Source organism: Etheostoma cragini, chromosome 7 (assembly GCF_013103735.1).
Source record: "Etheostoma cragini isolate CJK2018 chromosome 7, CSU_Ecrag_1.0, whole genome shotgun sequence".
NCBI lineage: Eukaryota > Metazoa > Chordata > Actinopteri > Perciformes > Percidae > Etheostoma > Etheostoma cragini.
The window spans coordinates 12,921,482-12,943,672 of record NC_048413.1 but is presented as its reverse complement, the minus strand read 5'-3'; the positions used below and the strand labels follow the sequence as shown (position 1 = coordinate 12,943,672).

Genomic DNA, 22,191 nt, shown 5'->3' with positions numbered 1-22,191 from the left:
AGGAAGCAGAAGACCAATTAAAAATTATAACACAATACTTTTACAAACATGGACCATGTGTTAATTAGTCTGTATTGTATTATTAATGATATACAGTCTATGGTTAGTACATTCGTCAAAAACGTGTTTACAGCTTTAAGGTAGAAGACAAATACAATAAAAGGTTATGCTGTTGACGCCCTCTTGTGTTGTAAACCATCATTTTTAGATTGTGCTCATGCAAAAGTCTTGATTTTCATAAATGACTTTTTTAATAAATTAATATTAAATTATCAATTATGATCATCTTTATCATCTTCAGAACAGGAATGAGGAAGAAAATCGGACATACTGGACACTGTAAGGGTTCACTAACTCCAGAAGATGGCAGTAGTGCAACATTACGGATGCAACCTGCTGTTGAATTCCAAAAAGGAAGAAGAAGTTAATGTTTTTTTCATCGATGTAATAAAAGGTTCCTTTAATTTGTGACATTCTCTGACAAGGCACAATAATAGTAATACAAACATTTCACTAAACATTTGTTTAAATACTTTATGGCTACTAATAGTCATTCCATTTCTTATACGTGAACGACAACCACCGCACTGCTTCGGTCAGTCAGCTGGGGTAGGTGGGGTCACAAAGAGCCAAGATGGCTGACTTTGAGGAGCCGCTGTCAGATGAAGAGAAGGTTTGAAGACTATTTTATTCTTTCTAAACGCTGTTTTGTCTTATTAGGAGAAATACCCACCTTAATTGTTCACCTGAATTAACGGTTAAGTTTTGGAAAGAGTGGCAGTTTTTGGTCACGTATCGATATAATAAACTAGCTAGAGTTTCTAAGCTACCACTAGCTTACTAGCCAATGCTAGTTAAAGCGTACAACATTAGATGGCTAGCGGCAAAATCAAAGGCTGGTGGAAAGGTTTAACCGCTGGACACTTTTTAGCGGTTGTAACGTTATCTAGATTATTGGAAATAGAAGTTTCGACGCCCATTTCCTAACGCGCGTTGCAATGTCCCAGTCTGGAATGATACGCCTCTGGTGTAATGTCAGCTAACATTAGTGGCTAACGTTACTTTGGATTTCTGGGTCAAACCGATTCAGTTGCAGCTCAGATACGCGTTAGCCTCACATGGCTACAGTTCAGGATATGGTTGCCTACAGTTGGAGCCTGATAGTGAGTGGCAGCTGGACACATTAACCAGTTCGAGGAAAAGCTTGTATTACGAATGGCAATATGACAATATTCTGAACACCGAGGGTGGTTTCAAAGCTAGAAACGAGAGTGCGACATACACTTGATAACATCTAGCGAGATATAAGATTGAAGGTAATGGCGGTCAACGGGAAAATTGAGGTAAAGATGATGACATGATTTTATAGTGACATGAAACAAGACAAGTTTCTAATGCAGTGTCCATTTGGTTTTCATGTTCCTGCATTCCCCTTCGAATTACAAAAGCTAAAATAAAATCTCTTAATTTACTGCTATTTTTGTAATTGTTTGTCATTCTTCTTTGTTTTTAGTTGAGATGCTATAGTCATTCCTAGTTTAAGCCTAACAGATTGAACGTGAAGGTGGCTTCATCATAGGAAAAGGGCAGAGGATCTGATGAATATGTGGGGTTTATTGTGTAATTTAATCCTGTGACTGTCTTCTGTGTTGTCTTTTTATGATTGTCAAATGAATCGAATCAAACCGGTGTCAATGGAAAACGGAAAATGCATCTTAGTATCAGTTATGTCAATATGATTAAGCTACAACTGAATGCCAAAATACTAACAAAAAATGTAGCACATTGTTACAACTTTTTTGATCACACTTTTGGAGTAAGTGGCGATTTGTTTTGCTTATTGAGGATTGAAACCCCTGGTAATTATAGGTCACCTATTAGTTTTTAGTGTCTCTTTGTACTAATTGTACAGCAAGTCATATTTTCATGATAGCTGCATTAATTAGTAGCATTTGATTTGCTTCCATAGGTCCGCATAGCGGCCAACTTTGTCACTCATGCACCCCCGGGAGAGTTCAATGAGGTCTTCAATGGTAAGAAATAGCTGATTGGGCAATATGTGCATGGTAATAATACTGTGTTAAGTATAATATATTATAATTCACCTCTGATGTATATGTTTTTTCCTGTTGTGTCCTATAAGGGTAATGCACACACTGTTTTTTTGTCTTGCTAGATGTGCGACTTCTTCTTAACAATGACAACCTCCTCAGGGAAGGGGCATCACAGTAAGTAACACTCAATTAAGAAAAACGTCAAAAATCCAAATACATATAATTTACACCAAAACACCTCAGCCTCTATACTGTTTAGAATATATAGACTCAAATTGTGGTTTATTATGTATTAGGCAGTGAAGAATGTAAGCATGGCTTGTGTTCTCAAAATGGTCAGTTAAAACATTTGCTTACAGCATTTTGGTGTTGTGTTATGAATGCCTACTTCACCTATTTGCCCATTCTGTTTGTCCAGCTCCTTTGCCCAGTACAACATGGATCAGTTTACTCCGGCCAAACTAGAGGGCTACGAGGAGCCGGTGTGTTTCATGCTACAGTCTTTATGTATATTGCAGAAGTGCCAAAAGCCAGTCTGTTTCAAATGTTCCTCTCCCTTATTGATAGGTCCTGATCACAGAGCATGGTGACTTGGGTCAGGGACGTTTCCTGGACCCCCGCAACCGTTTGGCGTTCCGCTTCGATCACCTAAGAAAAGAGGTGAACGACGTGCAGCCGTATGAAGGAGAGACGGCCCTGAAAAGCTGGAGAGATGCCTGTGATACTTCCCTTAGTGCCTACGTCAAAGAGCACTACCCTACTGGAGTCTGCACGGTAAGGCACAACAATTGTGGCAAAAATATTCATTCAGCAAAAGACTACATTTTACCCATACTTACCGTTACCATCTGTGTGTTACAGGTATATGGTAAAACAGTTGATGGTCAGCAAACGATCATAGCCTGCATCGAGGGACATCAGTTTCAACCCAAAAACTTCTGGTATGGTGACCTCCCTGCAAACAGCCGTTTGAAAGCTTCTATGAATATATGTATATCTGTTAGGATATGATGCTAATCTTTTATAACATAGCTTTATCACAAACTTAACTTTACAAATGAACAGGTTTACATAGTATATATTTTTTATCTGTGGTAAAAGTAAAATAATTTGTCCCTCAGTTGGAATAAAGTGCCCGTATTATGGAAAAAAAACACTTTTTTCTGGGATTTGGGGTGTTATATTTCGTCTCTGGTGTTTCCAAACGCATACAAACTTGGAAAAAAACTACTCATGCTGTTGAGTGAGATACAGTTTTCTGTATGTCCTCTGCCTTCAGTCTCTGTGTGAGCTGTTCAAAGAAAAAAAAAAACTAACAAATCATAACACAGATTTCAGAATACTGTAATTCAAATGGTCTGAAAGATTACTACGTTTTGGCATCTCTGACTTGGCTCTGGTTTCAGGCTTTAGTAAATCTAGCCATCACGGAAGAATTTGGCCAATCACAAGAGAGCTGCTGCAGCACGAGGTCTCACTCTACTTCAAATTCTGGCGTATTTTAAAAATTCTAACTCCGTCAGCTTTAAGCTCACTGATGCTGCTGTCTGTTTGTAACGTAGGGCTTCTCATCCTTTCTCTGCCACAGGAATGGTCGCTGTAGGTCAGAGTGGAAGCTAACCATTGGTCAGTCCACTGCTCAGGTGGTAGGAGTCTTGAAAATCCAGGTGAATTCAGTGAGCATAAATGATAAGTAAGTTAAGGAGGAATATTTTCAAAAGAACACCAGGTTACTAGTGATTTTTTTTCTGTCTCTAGGTGCATTATTATGAAGATGGGAACGTGCAGCTGGTTAGCCATAAGGAGGTCGAGGAGTCAATACCAGTGACTGTAAGTAAAAAATGTAACACCTAAGCATTTGTGTCTTTCAGCAGTGGTTTCAACCTTATGCTGCTTACAAGTTTGATACTCTCTCTCTCTATATATATATCTCTATATATATATCTATATCTATATATCTATCTATCTATCTATCTATCTATCTATCCATTTCATTCGGTAGTATAAAAGTTGATGATCGTATCTGTGTTTGAAACAGAATGAAAGCCAGACAGCCAAGGAATTTGTTGACATTATAGAGAATGCCGAAAATGACTACCAGGTAAGCTACTTTTTACTGACTAGTCGTTTGATATACTTTTTTTTAATTTAAAAATTTAAATTTGCATTTTGAAATAAAAAATCTAAAAATATTATACTTATTTGTTTCCCTTTCATTTTTGCCCTCAGACTGCAATCAGTGAGAACTACCAGACCATGTCTGACACCACCTTTAAGGCCCTGCGTCGCCAGCTGCCTGTCACACGCACTAAAATCGACTGGAATAAGATCCTTAGTTACAAAATTGGCAAGGAAATGCAGAATGCCTAGTCGAAGTTCAGGCACTTACCATGGAGATGCACGCTCCACTGGACCCACAACCTGCCTAAACATGCGCAAGGACTAACCAAAGCAAAACTATACAGTGTGGGGTAAGGAATAATTGAAAAAAAAAAAAAACACAAAAAGAAAAAGTATAACTGAAGATTTGCAGACTATTAGGCACAGATTTTCGTCTGCTGTGGGAAAGCTGTGGTTATGGAGATAATCGTTTTTGGAGAAAGTGGTTACTTCCGCGTGTGTGTTGTGAAAAAGTTGTGTTGGGTCAGCGTGCAAGGCTGTGCTCAGGACTGCTTCATTAAAGAAGTTAATCTTCCTTTGGCTGTATAAGTAATCACAGACCTCCCAAGATTCAGGTGTCAAAAGTTACAATATTTTACATTAGTCAAACTGATGGAGAACTGTGATCATGTCACAAGAGAGATCTCAGCACACAGACAGAACCAGCACCACACAAGGCAGCTGATGAGAGAAATGAAGCACACATCACTTATCAGGGTTTGATTTTGAACAGGGAAATACGAATTTTGTGAGTTTTTTGGGTGTCATGTATGTTGGAATCTGCATCATTAAAATCTGGCAACATAGAAACAACTACCTGCCATTAACATTTAGGAGTGGCGTAGTCCTCAGCATAGCTCTGTCCCTGCACTGTTGACCTGTGTGTTTGTCAGGGCTGAGAGAGTGTTAGCTCGTTTTCTGCTGTGCTCCACTGATGTAAGTCTCCATCCATGCAAGCAATGATGACAGAATTAAGATAAATCAACTTCTAGGCTGTTGCATCAATAATGCATTCTCTGTTCTGTTACTTTGGCAACACCAGCTTAATTGCTGAGAGAAAAATACTCATTAACCAAGATTTATTTGCCAAAATCTCTTTCCTATGGTAAAGAACTCCATCACCCCACCCATGTATGCAAATTTCTATTTTAATATGCTGGTTTATGTTGGAGTCTTAGGATATTGCACTGAACTATTCTTAAGTGTAACAAACAATGTATTGGTCAATGCCAAGTGAACGCAAAGCAGTTGTCATGCACTGTAAGGCAAGATTATATACTGTATACTATACATGACTTCTGTAAGGCCGTATCGTACTGTGTGTTACATAATGTCTACGTAGGCTCACTCTGGATCAGTTACTTGTTAGCTATACAATGTTCTGTAATCAACCCTCACACTATGCTACAACTGTGTGCCGATCAGTTATAAAGTTCAAGACTGTACTGCCCCATTCTGTTGTACAAATAAATGGACTGAACATCTTGGCTGGATTGATATTTCACATAGCCTATTACTCAAGACGTAGAAGATTGCCAGCTGTTTTAACAGAAACACTTTGAAACGGTGAGCGTTAAGGCATGGGCAATTTATTGAAAACAGCGCTATATGTTGCAGGTGTTCATGATATGCGTAGTTACCCGAGACAGCTGATGGATGTCGCCCCTCGCAGGAAAACTGTATATATCTACAGATTTAAATTGATTGGCTGAAACAGTTTCAATCAATTCTTGATTTTAAAGCCAGAAAACAAAACACAGTAAACTTAAAACAAACATGTAGCACTGTTAGGACATGACATAATACCATGTCAATAATTTGACATACTATAGAAACAGTTACAGTAGCAAGATTCTGACCTTTAGTCCCCATTATGTTCATTGAAGGGATGACGTTAAAACCTAATCATGACATCGGGTAAAGCAGAAATTAACTTTCCCTGCATAGAAAACAAAATCATAGATATACAGTATCTTGCAGTAATGTAGTACAAAGTGTGCTCTCCTTTTTCAAGACAAGATTCAGTGTCATGACAAGTGTAATAAGAAAAAAAAGCACATGCATGTAGGTGTCGATATGGTGCATGTGATGTTCCTTCATAGAGAATCAACTGGGAATTCACCTTAAACTATTACAGTATGATAGTGTTTCCATGGATATCAACATGAATTGCATAAGGATTTATTGGGGAAAAACAATACCCACTACTATATTGAGAAATGATAGCTTTGCTATACATTGATATATTATATTTAGCCCTTCTACTTGCTATACAGTGTTGCCTCTGACTAAAGTCTTCTTTTTGACACTAACAGGACTTGCTATTTAAGCATGAAGGGGAAAAAAATTAGTGTTGTACAATGAAATCTCGTTAACATTTCTTTCTTCAAAACCAGGTTTAGCGTGGTCTATATATATTATGTATGATATCTAAACACCCTAAACATCAGGTTAAAGTGGAAAAACAAAAGATCAATATTTTCATTCTAAAACTTCCAATTTACAAAAAATCTATATAAAGCAATACAAACAGGAACATTAATAGAAATATTAAATCTAATAAAAAAGAAATCATAATATTCTATATTTTATTTCAAATAGTTATTTTCAGATTTCAGGTTGTGGTATAGAGGTAGGGGTGTAACAAACTCTTAAATTAAAGTGTCTATATTACTGATTATGAGTGTTACCAAGTGTGAATTAAAGGCTGGCAAAGATGAATATGACATTAGCTGTTGATTAGGACGTGACCCATTACGATCCGGCCGTTAACTGCTAGAAGATAAAACCAGGTCTGGCTCATTGGCCCCTTCCAGCCCACTGTTGCTGTGTCCACAGTTACCTGTCAGCTCTGGAAACAGGCTGGTCCGAGCAGAGTGACTTGGGGAGCCCGGAGTAGGACTCATGCCTGGCTTCTTGTGAGGGATCGAAGGATGCTGGGTCCTGTCGGAGCGAGGAGTGAGGGGGGAGCGGATGCCCGGAGATAGAGGCCCCGAGGAAGGCGACCTACCCCCAGGAGGAGTTGCGGCTATATTGCGGTAGTCTGTACCAAATGGCGAGCTGCTAATTGGCGCCAGCTTAACGCCTGACTGCTGGCTGGTGAAGCGGGACAGAACCTGAGTGACAGTGTTGCGGGCCAGCTGCTTTGCCGAGCTGTGCTCTAGTGGGGGAGGGATGGAAGAGGTGGTGGGGGAGAGGTCTCTGGGCGAAAGAGGGCCACCATGCTGCTGCTGCTCAAGCTCGGCCTGGCTCTGGAACTTGTGCCTAGCAGCCTGGAATCGCTGGTTGACACCAGCCTGGTAGGAAGATTGATGGAAGCCTGGGCTGCCAAGACGCTTCGCAAGGACCGGGGACGAAATGGGGGAAGAGGAGAGGGAAGAGGAGGCTGTGCTAGAGGGAGAGTGAGTGTGAGGATGTGGATGAAGAGGTGAATGCAAAAGTGCTCCTCCCCCATTCTCTACCACCCCTCCGTTTTCCGCTCCTCTGCCCTCCTGTGTCGGTTCCGTCTCTTTATGAGTGTAATGGCCATTGACCTTTGACAGGGAGAAGGATTTAGGAGCGATAGTGATTTTTCCATCCGGCTCTTTCTGAACAGAGGTGGACACCACCATCAGTTTGGAAAGCGAGTCTGTCACCTCTGTCACAGCCTCCTTTCCCTCTTCTTTGCCTCTTCCAGTTTCAGCCAACCTCTTCCTCAGCTCCTCCAGCTGTCTCTCCAGCTCCCTACTCCTCTCCTCCTCTTTCCTAATCCTGGCTTTCATCTGCTCTCGTTCTGTGTCAAACTCAGCCAGCTGCCTCTCAGACCTGGCCTCTAGCTGGGCTGCCCTGCTATTCTTCTCTTCAAGAACCCCCCGGAGCTTCTCCAGGGCGTTGGTCTCCTCTTGGAGCAAGGTGCGGAGGTGAGAGACCCTGTGAGCCTCCTCCTGAGCCTGGCTGCTGGCTTTCTGGAGCTCCAGAGTCAGGTTTGAGGAGAGCTGCTGCTGCTGGGACAGTGACTCCTCTACCTGGCTCACTGCCTGTCCTTGTTCCTTCTCTAGCTTCCGCACTGTTGCACGCTCCACTTCCAACTAGAGAGAGAGGGAGTGAGATTCAAGAGTCAGGGCGAGGCAGCATTTACACATTTGACCACAAGGTGGCAAAAGAGCACTGCTTTGTTACGTTTGAGCCAAAACAGGATGAAAAACTTGCCCCTTTTTTGAAAATACAATTTTCTTACCCAAAAAGTACTTTTTGGGGTAAGACATATAAATAGGTATTTTGGACTAAACCCATTACAAGGTAAATTAGGTCCACTTGAATCATACAGAATTAGGAAAGTAAACGAAAGATAATAGTGTTGTTTCAGAGTCAGAAGAGGGAGAGAAAGAGGCCGCTGTTCAGAATTGTTCCTTGTTAAATATAATAACATGTTGCTTGAAAGGCATGTTTATGGAAAGTTCAATTTGCTATGAGGTCATTAGAAAGTGATTGGATGGCTTAAAAGTTTTGATTAGTAATAGTAGGAAATGGAAGGTGATTAAATACAATCTAGTATTATGATTGGTGTACAAAAAAAACACAGGAAGACACTCAGGAACCCCGTCTTACGTAAGGCCCTTGTAAAAAGTTTGTACAGTGGTTGATTGTGTGCTCACAGTGTGTGTGCTGCAAGCTGACCTTGCATTAGACATGGACATCCATTATCTCAGGTTTCCTGGGGCCATAAAGCCACATGGCTGCTGGACAACTAAACAATGGCTTCTTCCTCCTCTGTTTCCTATGGAACAGCCCTGTGCTTGTGCATATGGGTTTCTGTGTGTGTGTCTGTATTTTAACAGGCCAAGCCCTCCACCCTACTGAGTTACACAATGTAACTGCACTGATGCTTCCATTCTCAGTCACTTGGTTTTAAATCCCAGCTGCCTATCTGATGAAGGCCAGCGTGCAGGCAGAGGAGAGGCGAGGGAGAGACGACGAGCAGAGGGAGAGAGGAGGAAGAAGTAGAGTCTCTTTCACTAGATGTGCTCCCCTGTCAGCAAGTGAGAATTGTGAGTTTTGCTAGGACTTTACCACACACACACACACACACACACACACACACACACACACACACACACACACACACACACACACACACACACACACACACACACACACACACACACACACACACACACACCAACTTTGTATTTTTTCCCTTTTATCTTTAATCTATGTCAGTCATACCTGTTGCAGCAGTTTGTCTTTTTGGGTCTGCAGCATGAAGGTGAAATCATCACTCTGCGCAGACTCCTCAGCACGCCGTCGTTTCTCCTCCTCCAGATCAGCAATCATCTATCGAGCAATCCAAGAATTAGATTACATGACATGAAGACAAATTCCAGACAAATTTGTTGCAGGATTCAGTGCATGAATTTGACATCATTCTCAAACAAGGAAATTACCTCTTCTGATTTATTTCTCTTATAGGAGGTGTCCTGACTCACACAGTATTGCCACTAATCAACATGCATAGTAGAACCTCTCCTTTTATATTAGGTTTTGTCAGTTCCATAAACTCTCTAAAAGTTCACTCTTTACAGTAGAGAGATAAATGTTTATGAGCTCTGCTGTGATAAAGCCCTGGGTGTGGCTACTGTCTGCCTCAGTCGCCCAAGCCTAGTCTATAAGAGAAACATGAAGAGAAATAGATAAGCGCATCCATTCGCAGACACTCAACAAGCCTATTGTACAAGTGTGAGCCCCAGTGGGACACTGGCTGGTTACTTGGCTGTTTGCGGCATATCTGCAATGAAGATATGCTGTACAACTCCCTGGATGTGTGAGGGTGTGTGTTCACGACTGTATTACTTACCCTCCTGTGTCTGCTCTCCGCGGCAGCCAGCTGCCCCATCATCCTCTCCTGCATCTTTTTGCAGTGAGCCATGACCAGTTTAAGCACAGCCAGAGGGTTTGGGCCCACCGCCCGGCCTTGCAGGTGTGTGTGAGGTTGGGTGAGCGTGTTCTGGCGCTCCGCGGACTCGCTGTCCCGTTGCAGCGCCAGGAATGGATCACTAAGGTCGTACTGGCCATAACGCTCCTGGACGAAAGCATCTCTGTGCTGAGCCTAGACAGACACAAACACATAGCACACATGTAATGTTACCATTAGCAGCATTTGCTGGATCCAATCTAGCCAAGAGCAGTGTATGTCTTTGATAGGATGACAGCTCCTTTCCACACTGCAGAACAGGAAAAATGTGTTAAGATCAAATAAGGCCCCAACTGTCAGTGCCAAGGAAAGCACAAAGTACCTCATCAAAAACATTCTGTATGAATTTGGATTGACTTTTAGGTAATAACTTTATGTATCATATGACCATTGAACTCTGAAGAAAGTGTGTGTCCCTGCGTGCAGGAAATCCGTGTGGAGTGATGTTCTTGTCAGTGTGAGCACAAGCAGATGGTCTTTAACCTCAACCCAAACACAAAGAGGTGAGGCGCGGCTGTCCAACCCCCACCAGAGGCAGATGTTAACTCCTCCCCAGGGATGCTGGGGTGAAGGACCGGGTCATGAAAGCACACACACACACACACACACACACAAACACAGAGGTGTTTTTAATGAAGAGGTTAGATTAAACCAATACCTAGCACACGTGTTATGGGTGAAATAAATTTGTGATGGATAATGCATGCAATTTACCTAGTTTCCCTTTACCATTAACTACTCATGATTGTTTGACAGAGAAACAGGCTGGAATGACAACTTGAATTGGGCCTTCTTGACCTTACTCCAGGTCACCATGCTAGATCATCAGGAGGTCTCATTAACTACAAACAGTGAGTAGGTTTTGAGTTCTGGAGGCATGCAGGATCAGTGCTGTAAGCACAAGCCACAGAGTTCACTCCACGTGCCTTCAGGACACCAGTTGCAGTCTCCCAGTGCAGTCCTCATCAGACACCCCAGTCCTCTGGCCCCCTTCACCTCCCTGCCCAAACACGCATGGCACTGCATTCCTCTGTCTGTTCATCATCATTACTCGGAAAAAGCCTCTCTCTACTTGAGCCATTTTCTCACACGCTCTCAGACTGAAGCAGCACAAATACACACACAGAAGGCATCAGTAAAGAGGATGCTATATTTGAGGCTCTTTCTTGTGCTGAAAAAAGAATGTGAGTGACCCTCAGTGAAGAGATTACAAGACACTGTCTCAATGCCTTCAGTCTCCCGCATTGTCTCCATGGCTGACCCAGAAGGCTTCAATGTGTGAGAGTGGGTATAAGTGTGTCCGTAGTAAGCCTGTGTCTCTTTTTCCTCTTTTGTTACATAATTGTAAATGTATGTACGGCATTGTGTGTGTAGGTTTACCTGTGGCTGTACGCATGTGTTTTCTGGCTGGGCTTTGAAATGAAGCTGTAAAGCTTCATCATCTAGCTGGCGAAAAACAACTGCAGCTATTGAGTTAAATAACCATTTAAACAGAACATTAAGGTACAGACTGAGATTGGAGTGTGTGTGTGTGTGTGTGTGTGTGTGTGTGTGAGTGTGTGGGTGTGTGTGTTTGTGTGTGGTTGAAGTCCTAGCCTAGCCGAGCCTGGTCTCCCATGGTTTTCTCTGGATAGTACTGATCATAATGACAGAGTGTGCTTTCCTTTATGAGAGGGCGCAACAAGCAAACCCTCTCTTCAAAGTTCTCATTTCTGCCTAAGTACTGGTGACAAATATCATTACAGCTCAGAATATATCACATGCTATTATTTCACATGCTATCATTTCATAATCAATACTTGTTTGATTTTGCATCAAACTATGTACGTGTACAGTTTGTATAAAAAAAAAAATCCATGCAATGTGCCAGCTGTTGAAAGCAGTGTGCTACAGTTTGGTTGAGCATCACCTTCTTTAACAGCTTTTATCCACTAATGCAGGGGTCTTCAACAACTTTTAGTAAGAAAAGGACCCCTTAACTGAAAGAGAGCTGGCACAAGGACGCCCTACTACATATATTGTAAAAAAAACAATTTGCATATTAAACTGGGCCTACAATGACATGTAGGGAAGCCTAAAGACTTTTTTGCATTGAATACTAAGCTATTAAGTGGCCTTATGATTGCTGGCATGATTTTATAAATCATATTTTCATGTTAATCATACATGTGGCAATGTGTATGGCCTTAGTGACGACCTTACCTATAGGCACTAACCCTATCATCAGTGGGGATTTATATTTGCTAATAATATGTCGGATTCCTGTTGGGACTTTTTATTTTGAAAAAATGTAATAACACAAAACAATCATTTGGAGGCCCTCCTGCTTTGATTGTGAGGACCCCCTAGGGGCTCCGGACCCCCCGTTGAAGAGCCCTGCTCTAATGCATTCCTGCAGCTGTAGCAAGGTGTGAAAGACAACCTGATGCTTTTCACCGGGAAATCTTCTCTGTCAGTCAGTTCATCTTTAGTTACCTAAAGCCTTAGGGCACAATCCTGCCCTTGTGAGAGCTTAAAAGAGCCAAGGAATAGTGTTTCCTTAAAAGCCTGTGTAATGATTGACACACAATGAAGCCAGCAGCTCTGAATGGTATTTGGTGCATATATCCTGTTACAAATGTACAGTTCAGCCCTTAATCTAATTTATACTGTGCATGAAACAATGGAATTACTATCAAAATGAGGATGAATACATGTGCATGCACATGTGGAGCCTATATGCATGTGCATGAGCATGCAGCTGGCATGTGTTTGCACAACGTGCTGCATAAGTTTCTTCCGGCATTACTGTCTGTCTCCAGTGTAACATCTTAAATCCAGAAGCTTTGCAGAGGGGGTTATGGGAAAGGTATGCAATCCTGGTGAATTATTCTACTCTTCAGAAGATCAGTTGGACACATAACCTGCTAGAATGCTCGAGCCTTTTACCTTTCTTAAACAGCAAAATAATTGTGTATGAGGTTGTCTTTGAGTTCTACATCGTTATTTTAAACCATGAAAACAACTTTATTTGTCGAGACTCTTGCAGTCAAAGAGAAGCATAGTGTCAGGTTCTTGTTAGTTGTAGAAAGTAGAGAGCAGAAAAGGAGACAGGCTAATAAAAGAAGACAGCAGTTCAGCTGCAGACGCTCTAGTGTTGGATTCTGTTCAGATTTATGTCTCTGGCTTCAGCGTTTTCTCGGGCGAAGACGTGAGACATTAGAAGTGCAGTTTTTCTCCCGGGGAGAGGACAACTACTTTGCTCTACATAATAACAAAGAAGGACATATAGTCAATGGACCACTTGTCAGTTGTGCTGACCTTGGCAGGTTAGAGGTATCAATCCACTGGCTGTCACATCTGATTTAACAAAGCTGTGAGGCTGCAAACTCAATCAGACACAAAGGCCTCTCTGATCCATTTTGTTGGTGCAGGTCATAAAAGCATTAGGAAATTACAGAACAGTCATCTGGAGAAACTTGTAGCAAATGAAAAAATGGGAAAGTGAGACAGTGGCTACAAATAAATAACAAAGCTCATGCTTGAAGTCAATCAAGTCCTCATAAGATTACATTTAGTAATGTATCATCTTGAGTTAGGACATGCTTGACAGACCAACCATGTTTGAACTGAGTAAATCTTTCTCTAAAGGTCAGAGTTGAGAAAATGTCAAGAAATACCATGAGAACTAATCAACTACAAACTAACTAATCACAAACATGCCCAACAGTATACATAGTTTGGTTGAGCACTGGAAAAAGACTTTGTTGTGACAGTTTGGTGCTGGGGGCTTTTGACTAGCCAACTAGCCACTTATAAGGTCAACATAACCGTTCGATACATAACACTTTGACAGGATAATAGTATGTCGTTTTGTCTTGGGAGGAACACAAAATTGCGGTGGTACTAAAAAATACAGGACCAAAAGAGTAGTTCATGGGGCGGTACGCTGGTCACTGGTGACCAAAACTAACCAGCTCCGTCCCCCCTGATAAAAATGTACAAATGGCCTACTGCACATTTCCTGACAAATCTTCGGATAAACATTCACTCTCATTACGTGACATTATCACACGGAGTACCGTTGTACTGGTGATACAGTGCCTGCTTTGGGCCCTCATCTGCATTTACTGAGAACTCACTGATCGTACAAAATGTCCCCTAAGGTTAATCAGTATTGAAAATATATAACCAGTGAGTATGAGCCGTTTGCACACGTTCAGCATAATTTATATCACTGCACGCTTCGTTTAAAAAAAAAAAAAAAAATGTAAATGTGTACTTTCAAAAGATGGGTTTACATTATGTGCAAAGCAAGCCGATGAGTCTTTAAAACAAAACCAAAACTTTGTCTCTCATGCATGCAAATGGTGCAGAGAACACAGCGAGGACTGACATTTTGAGTAGGCTTTTTGAAGTGTAGGCTACGGTGTGTGCTTAAGACTTAAGCTGTATCCTCCACACCTCCCACCCACCCATTAACCACAGATGGCACAAAGCTAAACAAAACCTCACTTCACTTTATGGGACGTGCAATGAGACCACTTCCAAGTAATGTTTAACTGCATCAGCCATCATCATTGTAATGAAACATGGGAGCTGGTGCTCTCACCCTTTGGTCAGGCAACACATTGGGAGAAACATATCATATCATTCATGGAACTAGGAAGTGTTCCGGTATTTCTTGAAACAGGCATATATTAAACTAAAATATTTCACTGATGCCAACACAAGAACAGACAGCATTTAGAAAGCAGAGATTGGTCTTATCTCAGACTGACCTCCCAAATCACTATTCTATTTGTAGCAGGCAAATGCTTTCCTGTTCAGTGCAAATAGCAGCGAAGGGTGGAGCTCGTTACCATTACAGATATGGTCTTATAGTTACGAGCTGGGTCTAGGGATAAGAGAGGCTACTATAAAAAAGGCATCCTAAGGAGAACTGTGAATTCTGCGTGTGATGTGCTGTGTGTAGGTGTGTGTTTCTGTTTGTTTTCTGTTTTTAACGATAAAAGCAACGAACCAAGTAACAGGTATTTTGATGTCATCTCAGCATTTTCAGGCCAAGGAGCTTTACTTTCTCAGGCCTAAGGCTGAGGCTGTTGACATGGAAGCACTTCACTGACATCATAGACCAGTGTGCATTAGAGTGTTATATTAGGTATTACTTTACTTTTAAAGGGCACCCTCTGTGCATGTCCCTCCTTTCTGCTTTGTCCCCCCTTACCAATCCTGACAACATGTCCAAATTGGGCAGTGATATACAATCTTATCTGAACAGCACCCTCTAGCCAGGCCCTATTGTTGTATGGACTCAGGAAAACCCATCAGCCTGCAAAAATAGACAAAGCATTTTAGGATTACAGCACATGACATCATATGGAAAACAAAACTGGCCCTGCTGACTATGACTGCAACATTGTAACCACACTAACTAAAAAAATGGTTCAATCCATTGTCAAGTGGCAATATTTGTTTCACAGCCACAGGTACTCAAGACCACCAAGTCTTTAACAACAAATTGAAGCATACCAGAAACATATTTCAATATCACAGTGTCTTAAGTTTGTTTTCAACTGGGTTCACTTGTGTGTACTTGGGTCTTGAAAACAGTGCAACAACAATCGAGAAGGACTGACTTTAGAGCTCCCTCATTGAGTATTTAAAGGGCAGGTGCAGTTCTGGTTTCCTGTCTTTAACTGGCATTCCTTTGAGCTAATGAGAACTTGCTCTATGCTGGATTTATGCCATGTATGCCTGAGAGAGAATAGAAATAATAGCACATTAGTTCCCGTATGGATGCAGGCAATTAACAACTCCCAAGATATGCCACTCCTGTTGGAATGCAGGTCCTGTTTGTGGTGTCATGTTCTCAGCAATGTTCCCTCTAGTAAAACTGCTCATCTGTCTCCTTAGTGACGAGAACTAAAAACAATCAGGAATCTGTAGAGACAAGTCCCAAAGGTGACGCAATCTCATAAATGAGCAAACCCGGATCCAGTTCCAACTTTTCAGGAGTTTCAGGTGAAGGAAGGGTTAAAAAAGTGCCTGAATACGGTTGTCCCGAGCAATCTTCAGGCATCCTAAGTACTTGCTGCTGAGAGGAGAAAATATTTGTAGTTGGAAAAGAGTGGTGAGGATTTGTGAGCCCCCTCTGCCTTTCGCAACTGTCCTCACATACAACCAAATAATGTTCACACTCACTGAGTTTGGTTATTGTTAACTGGCAGCTAGTTAGAGAAAAACACTGAGGCATGAGAAGATCTAAGGAAACATCACCGTGGGAAAATGACAAAGACAGAGAAAGACAGACAGTATAAACAGACTTCCTGGGTGCCAAATCAATGAAAAGCACAGACACTCAATATCGGACATGTTAGCCTGCCATCAACCCCTAGCACTCTCTTCTGCAGCCACATGTCTACACACAATCTGCCCTAACTCTGGCCAGTCAGTAAAACTGGTGTACAGGCCCCCGGTGAGAACAAGGGAAGTCAGTGACTTGAGCCTACAAATCTGTACATCCTCCCCACAATAAACACTGCAGCCTCTAACTGTGTGTGAGTGAGTGGGCAGATAGGACATGGGTCATGGTCAAACATGAAAGACCCCCCGTAATGGGGCTGTGTGTAAGGAAGAGAGAAGGATGAAAGGAAGGAGAGGAGAAAAAAAGCAGTTAAGAGATATGGAAAGAAGAATAAGTACAGACGAGACAGCAAGGCGACTGTACAATTGTCCTAAGGGAAATGACTGTGCACGTGTGCGTTGAGTTCAGGGGCAAACCCTGCCTGCGTCAGATGTGGACTGCCAAGGCAAACTTCTTGTAAGTGTGACTTGCTTTGCCAATAAACCTTAACCTGATACAGAGTTTGACAGTTACTGCCATTTAAGATGCCATCTGAGCTTGTGCGGTTAGATTCTTCTGATGCTTCCCATCAGGCCCTAGCACTAAAATTCTCTCATGATTTCAGCCTCACTTTCTCGTTAGATAAAATTCACTGTTAAGGCCTGTTCAGTAGAACAAGATAGTCATGGCTGTTATTTGTCCTCGTCACAACCTCAATCACATTTCAGACAATGAGTCAAGCATTCAGAGCCTAAGCAGCTTCATCCAAGCATGGAGCAGCTGCCGCGGTCATGAGTGTGAGAAGCAGCCAGGGGCACGGAGAGAGCCAATCAGACTAGAATCAAACACTGCAAAGCATTGTGCCTGAAGGAAGGCTATGCTCTTTCACTTGAATATGAATGAATGAGCTGCACAAAACAAAAAAGGATTTTCTAAGGATTTTTTTTGCATAATGTCTGATGCGCTGTTCACAATGTGCACTTTAAGCTGTCCCAGTGGACATTTGTACGTCAAAACATTCAGAAGATGCCGGAGATGCCAGTGTTTACATATTTAGCACAGCATTAATGCAAATTCTTCTCCGACTGCCTTGACAGACTACCTGGTCATCGCCGTAGTCTGTTTAACTTTCACAACACAGTCGGATACAGCTGATGTGCCAGGGCCAAACAACTCTCACAAGGGTTTGAGGCATGTACCCAAGGCAAAGTGCCAAACAGCCACCAAAGTCTCTCTCTTTGGCCGAGGGCAAATTTAGTTTCCGCAGCAACAGGAGTTTCCCAAATTAAAATAAATGCGAGCACAAATAGCTTCTCAAGACATATTTGACATGACCCAGGTATGCACTGCAGTCTGTCTGAACTGGGTCTAGACACAACGTGGACATATTCAGGTTTTAATAGTGCCTGAATTGAAAGAAAAAGGTGAAAATAAGAAACACAGACTTCAACTGGTCTGACAAGGAATAACGTTGGTGCTCTGGTGGAATAAAAGGCCTGGGAAAGCACCAGGACTCCTGCGCCATTGTCTTTACTAGCTCTGCTTCCTAAGTTTCCTGTTTACACAAACCCTCCCTGCTAGCTCACATTCTTTTAAGGGGTGTAATACTGAAACAGGTTCATTTTGGTGTGTCAGACAGTCAAAAGAGCATGTTTTTTTATGGTTGCTACAGGGGCTATAGTACTATTTCATTTTAGTTATCACTATATATGCACACTATGTAATTATGCTGCTATATGTATGTAAGATGCTCTGCAATGTGTATAACGGAGTCAACAGGGGGATTTGTGTGTATCAGATGTAGAGGCCAACTCACCCTAAGGGCATGTATGACCACATCCTGGGCCTCCAGCTCTCCCTCCAGGACACTGAGGAGAGTCAGCAGCTCTGCTCTGCTCAGAGCCTCCACGTTCATCTTCTCATCCTGAATAGACAGAGGGAGTGAGACAGAATGAGAGAAATGTATTTTCTTTCTGGTTAGTTTTATTAAATAAAAGAAGCAATTTAACATAAAACGCAATCTAAATGATCTACACAGACCCGAGAAAGAAAAATGCTTCTGGGTGTACATGGATTTATGTGTAGCATAGCACTTAGCCCAGTAGTGGCTTGTCCGAGTGCCTTTAGTCAGTGAGTGATAAGTTGGGACTTGAGGTCCCATCTGTGGCCTCACTGGGTTGTGCTCAGGGTTGTAAACAGGAAGTAATTAGCATATTTGCATGGTAAGTTGCTAAGAGACTGAGGACAGTTGTCTGCTCCATTCCCTCCCCGCTGCAAAGATTCAATGTGCTCCAAACACCAACGACGTTAGGCCAATGTTTAAAACATCTTATTTGGCACACACTTTTAAGGTATTAGCCATCCCGCCCACACCCCGTCCACCGTACCCTGTGATTCATTAGTTAGGTCCGTAGTCATAGGACATAGTCATTGGATTCAGACATAACACACTTTACACAGCTGACATCATCCTTAAAATCAAGAGAAAGACAAAACACGGTTGACTTCGTCTTGGGTGAAGTCACTTTCAGAATATTATTATTATTATTATGCCTTATAATGGCACGACTGCTCATCAGAGTGTTAATCATGTTTGACAAGGTACACGCAATTTGGGATGTTAGATAACAGTAGTGATCAGCCAGACTCTTACACCTCACCTTCTTCTCTCTCACACACAACATTTATAAATTAACTGACATCTAGTAACAAGCTTAGCCCAGGGTCACAGTATGTAGTATGTTTATTTGCTGTATAACACGTACTAAGAAAACAGAAATTACATTAAAGTGTCTTAGAATGGAAGGAGTTGGGCTGCCAGAACCACTCCAGTGGAGGATTGTTCCTCTGGTGATGCTCGTCAAACCATTCAGTAATCCCTCATGCCATGTATGGAAGCATCTCCATTTGTTATATTATTCCACTCTTTTGTTGTTGTTTTTTGTCATTTGTCACGCATCTGTATCACAAGTGAAAGCAACTGTCCTCATCTTCACTTTAAAGAAACCTTTCCTCTCCTCAGCAAAGGTTGAATCTCAAGTGTAGCTACTGTTTACTTTCTTGCTGAAGCCTCCACATTCTTCAGTGCATTCTGTGGCGCACCACACATTCAAAGCAAAGCAACAAAGTGTGTGTGGCATCTAACTTGTACACACATCCACACACCCACACACACACACACACAAACACACACACACACAATTAAGTTAGTTTAGATATTAGTGCGTGTTTGAGCTGTTGGCTGTCAATCCTCTAAGTGTGTCACCCGATATCTGTAAATCAGCATCCATGGAAAATCATTCCAACATTCCAGGAATGCCCACACCATGGGAAGCATCACTCAAGAGTAAATCAGTGAATCCCACTCTGTAGCCCGCAAGGTTTCAAATGACAGTGTTGCTTGTGTTGTTTTGATATGTGATGAGCTCATAAACCGGCCTATATCTTACAGTCTTGTCATGAGATGGCACATTCATGCAAACCAGCAAATGGTCATCAAGCCAGATTTACAAATCTATAATATGGAACAGCATTACAACCAAATGGAAAACACTAGTCTGTGGTGAGTGTCAAAAAAGCATGCATGCTTGTGTGCATTCAGACTGCAGTTCTGGGTCAAACTTTCCTCATCCTGGCTCAGTAACCAGGAAGGACCTAATGTGTTCAATGTCCGGACAGGCTGCTCAGTGTGTTCAAAGCAATAAATAACCGCAGCGGTTGCTCAGGAACAGCAGAGGATCCACCTGCCGTCCTGGGCCTTTGTCTGACACAAGGGACTGCCATCATTATTTTCCGTGCAGGCAACATTCACTTCATTGCGGAGTGTCACAAACATCACAAAAACACCAACTAAGCCATTACCAATATAGATTTCCTGAAGTGATAATGTTAAAATCAATATTGCATCAACATTACTGAAGTACTCACCACCCATTAGCCAGAAAATGAACTCAACATCAACATAAGACCCCTGGTTCTCAGCGATAGTTACTCCTATCTGATAGCCTACATATTATTTTAGCATTATTATTGACCACACAATCCTACCGAGTTTGCGGATGTAAAGTTTCACTTAGCTAGGCTAACCAGAACGAGCAAATAACAGGCTGGGTCAGAAACCTGTCTGTGGACTTGTACGAAATTGCATTCTTACTTTTAAAAAAGCCCGTTCAAATTGGAGGCTTAATTTTCGGAAGCCATGTAGAAAATATTCCCACAACCTTCCGAGCAAACATACCTTCATGCGCTCTATCCTGGCCGCATTAATTGTTCTCCAAATCCAACAAGGCTCCACCACAGCATGAATCAAAGCCGTCCACTGTCACAGGCGCTCTCGCTCTGAGGCGAGTCCAAACAACAGACGTTCAGTGAACAGGCCGCCAGCCAATCAAAGGAGCGTAGTGCAACAATCTGACCAATAGATGACGGGATTATTGTTAGAGGCGGGGATTAGGGCGCTCCCGGGGTTGTGGGATAAACCTCTTTGTTTGGGACGTCCAGTGTTGATTTCTGTCTATGATTCTGTGTCCCAGCGTGAATTTCTCAATTGTTTGCATAGTTTGCCTAATGCTGGTACACTATAGTTGCATGTTTACTATTTATTTAAGTAACTTCTAAGTGTTAAGACTATGTGTGCTCACTCATTGTGAATTTTGTAATACTAGAATATGTCGATTAAAAATGATAGGAAATGATGCTCCTGCACAGACAATCCGTAAACTTTGTAACGAAATAGAACAGGATATTTCTCAGAATATCCCTAAAAACGCCTCGTGGGGGAGAGGGCTTGCATCGTCTCTCACTGTGTATCAACTCCCCCTAATGACCAAATGACAGGATTGCAACCCAATGATAGATAGATAGATAGATAGAAAGATAGATAGATAGATAGATAGATAGATAGATAGATAGATAGATAGATAGATCGATAGATAGATCGATAGATAGATATTGATCCCCCCAAAAATGGGAAACTATGGTAAAATGGGAAATTATACGGGTTTCTTAATTATGGTGGTAAATAATGTGGCCAAATGTCAATGCTGTGTGGCCTGCTGCATCGTGTCTGGGTTGTGTGATCATGTCAAAAGTGTCTTGCAGGATTTCAGTTTAGTTTAGTGTATGGTCTAATATAAATATTAACTTGTGCAGCTTGTGGATCAATCTAATTTAGTATGATTTAGTGGACAATACTAACACTTTACGGTTTGATGCATTTATAAACTAAGGTTTAGTGGAGTTGATGTATGCCAATTTGTGTGCCATTATAATATTACACTTTCTGCCACATTGGAAATCATGATTTAAAATAGTGAAGCAGGAAGTGCTGGTTTTATAACATGGGAGAATTTGTCATAGTTGGATTCAGCCCCTTGAAGCAATCTCCTAACATTTAAAACTAGGCCAGCTATTCAGTGAAATAAAATAGGCCTAGAGAGAGGGTTGGCATTGAATAGTCTAATCTTTGTTCTTTACATCTCCTTCTATCTCTCTCTACTACCTCTTCAGCCTCCGCATACTGAAAAGAGAGAACATAAACCTGATGGATAAGATTTTTTGTGAAAGGATCATCGCGGCTGAAAGGTTAAGATTTCCACAATAGTGTTATCACATTATGCAAGCTTTTATACCAATCTCACCTCTGTACACACCAGGCCTACCTGGTAACTCTCCTTTTACATGTGAGACTCTGATGTGGGCGT

The 22,191-nt window shown here is 41.8% G+C and overlaps 2 protein-coding genes across 2 annotated transcripts; one reads left to right on the top strand and one right to left on the bottom strand.

Annotated features, from left to right (window-relative positions):
• Positions 1-404: 404 nt before the first annotated feature.
• On the top strand, positions 405-5,699 carry capza1b (capping actin protein of muscle Z-line subunit alpha 1b). The gene is made up of 10 exons (XM_034876468.1): positions 405-673; positions 1,970-2,033; positions 2,177-2,228; positions 2,473-2,536; positions 2,622-2,828; positions 2,916-2,995; positions 3,643-3,721; positions 3,813-3,884; positions 4,093-4,155; positions 4,284-5,699. The coding sequence occupies exons 1-10, from the start codon at positions 635-637 to the stop codon at positions 4,422-4,424; spliced, it is 861 nt and encodes a 286-aa protein (XP_034732359.1). The 5' UTR covers positions 405-634; the 3' UTR covers positions 4,425-5,699.
• An 82-nt stretch (positions 5,700-5,781) lies between these two features.
• On the bottom strand, positions 5,782-20,850 carry LOC117947460 (CTTNBP2 N-terminal-like protein). Its single transcript, XM_034876410.1, has 5 exons — positions 20,727-20,850; positions 18,306-18,413; positions 10,048-10,299; positions 9,420-9,527; positions 5,782-8,281 (listed from the first exon to the last, which is right to left on the bottom strand). Exons 1-5 carry the CDS (start codon positions 20,730-20,732, stop codon positions 6,983-6,985), a joined length of 1,773 nt encoding a protein of 590 aa, XP_034732301.1. The 5' UTR covers positions 20,733-20,850; the 3' UTR covers positions 5,782-6,982.
• Between the last annotated feature and the right edge of the window lie 1,341 nt (positions 20,851-22,191).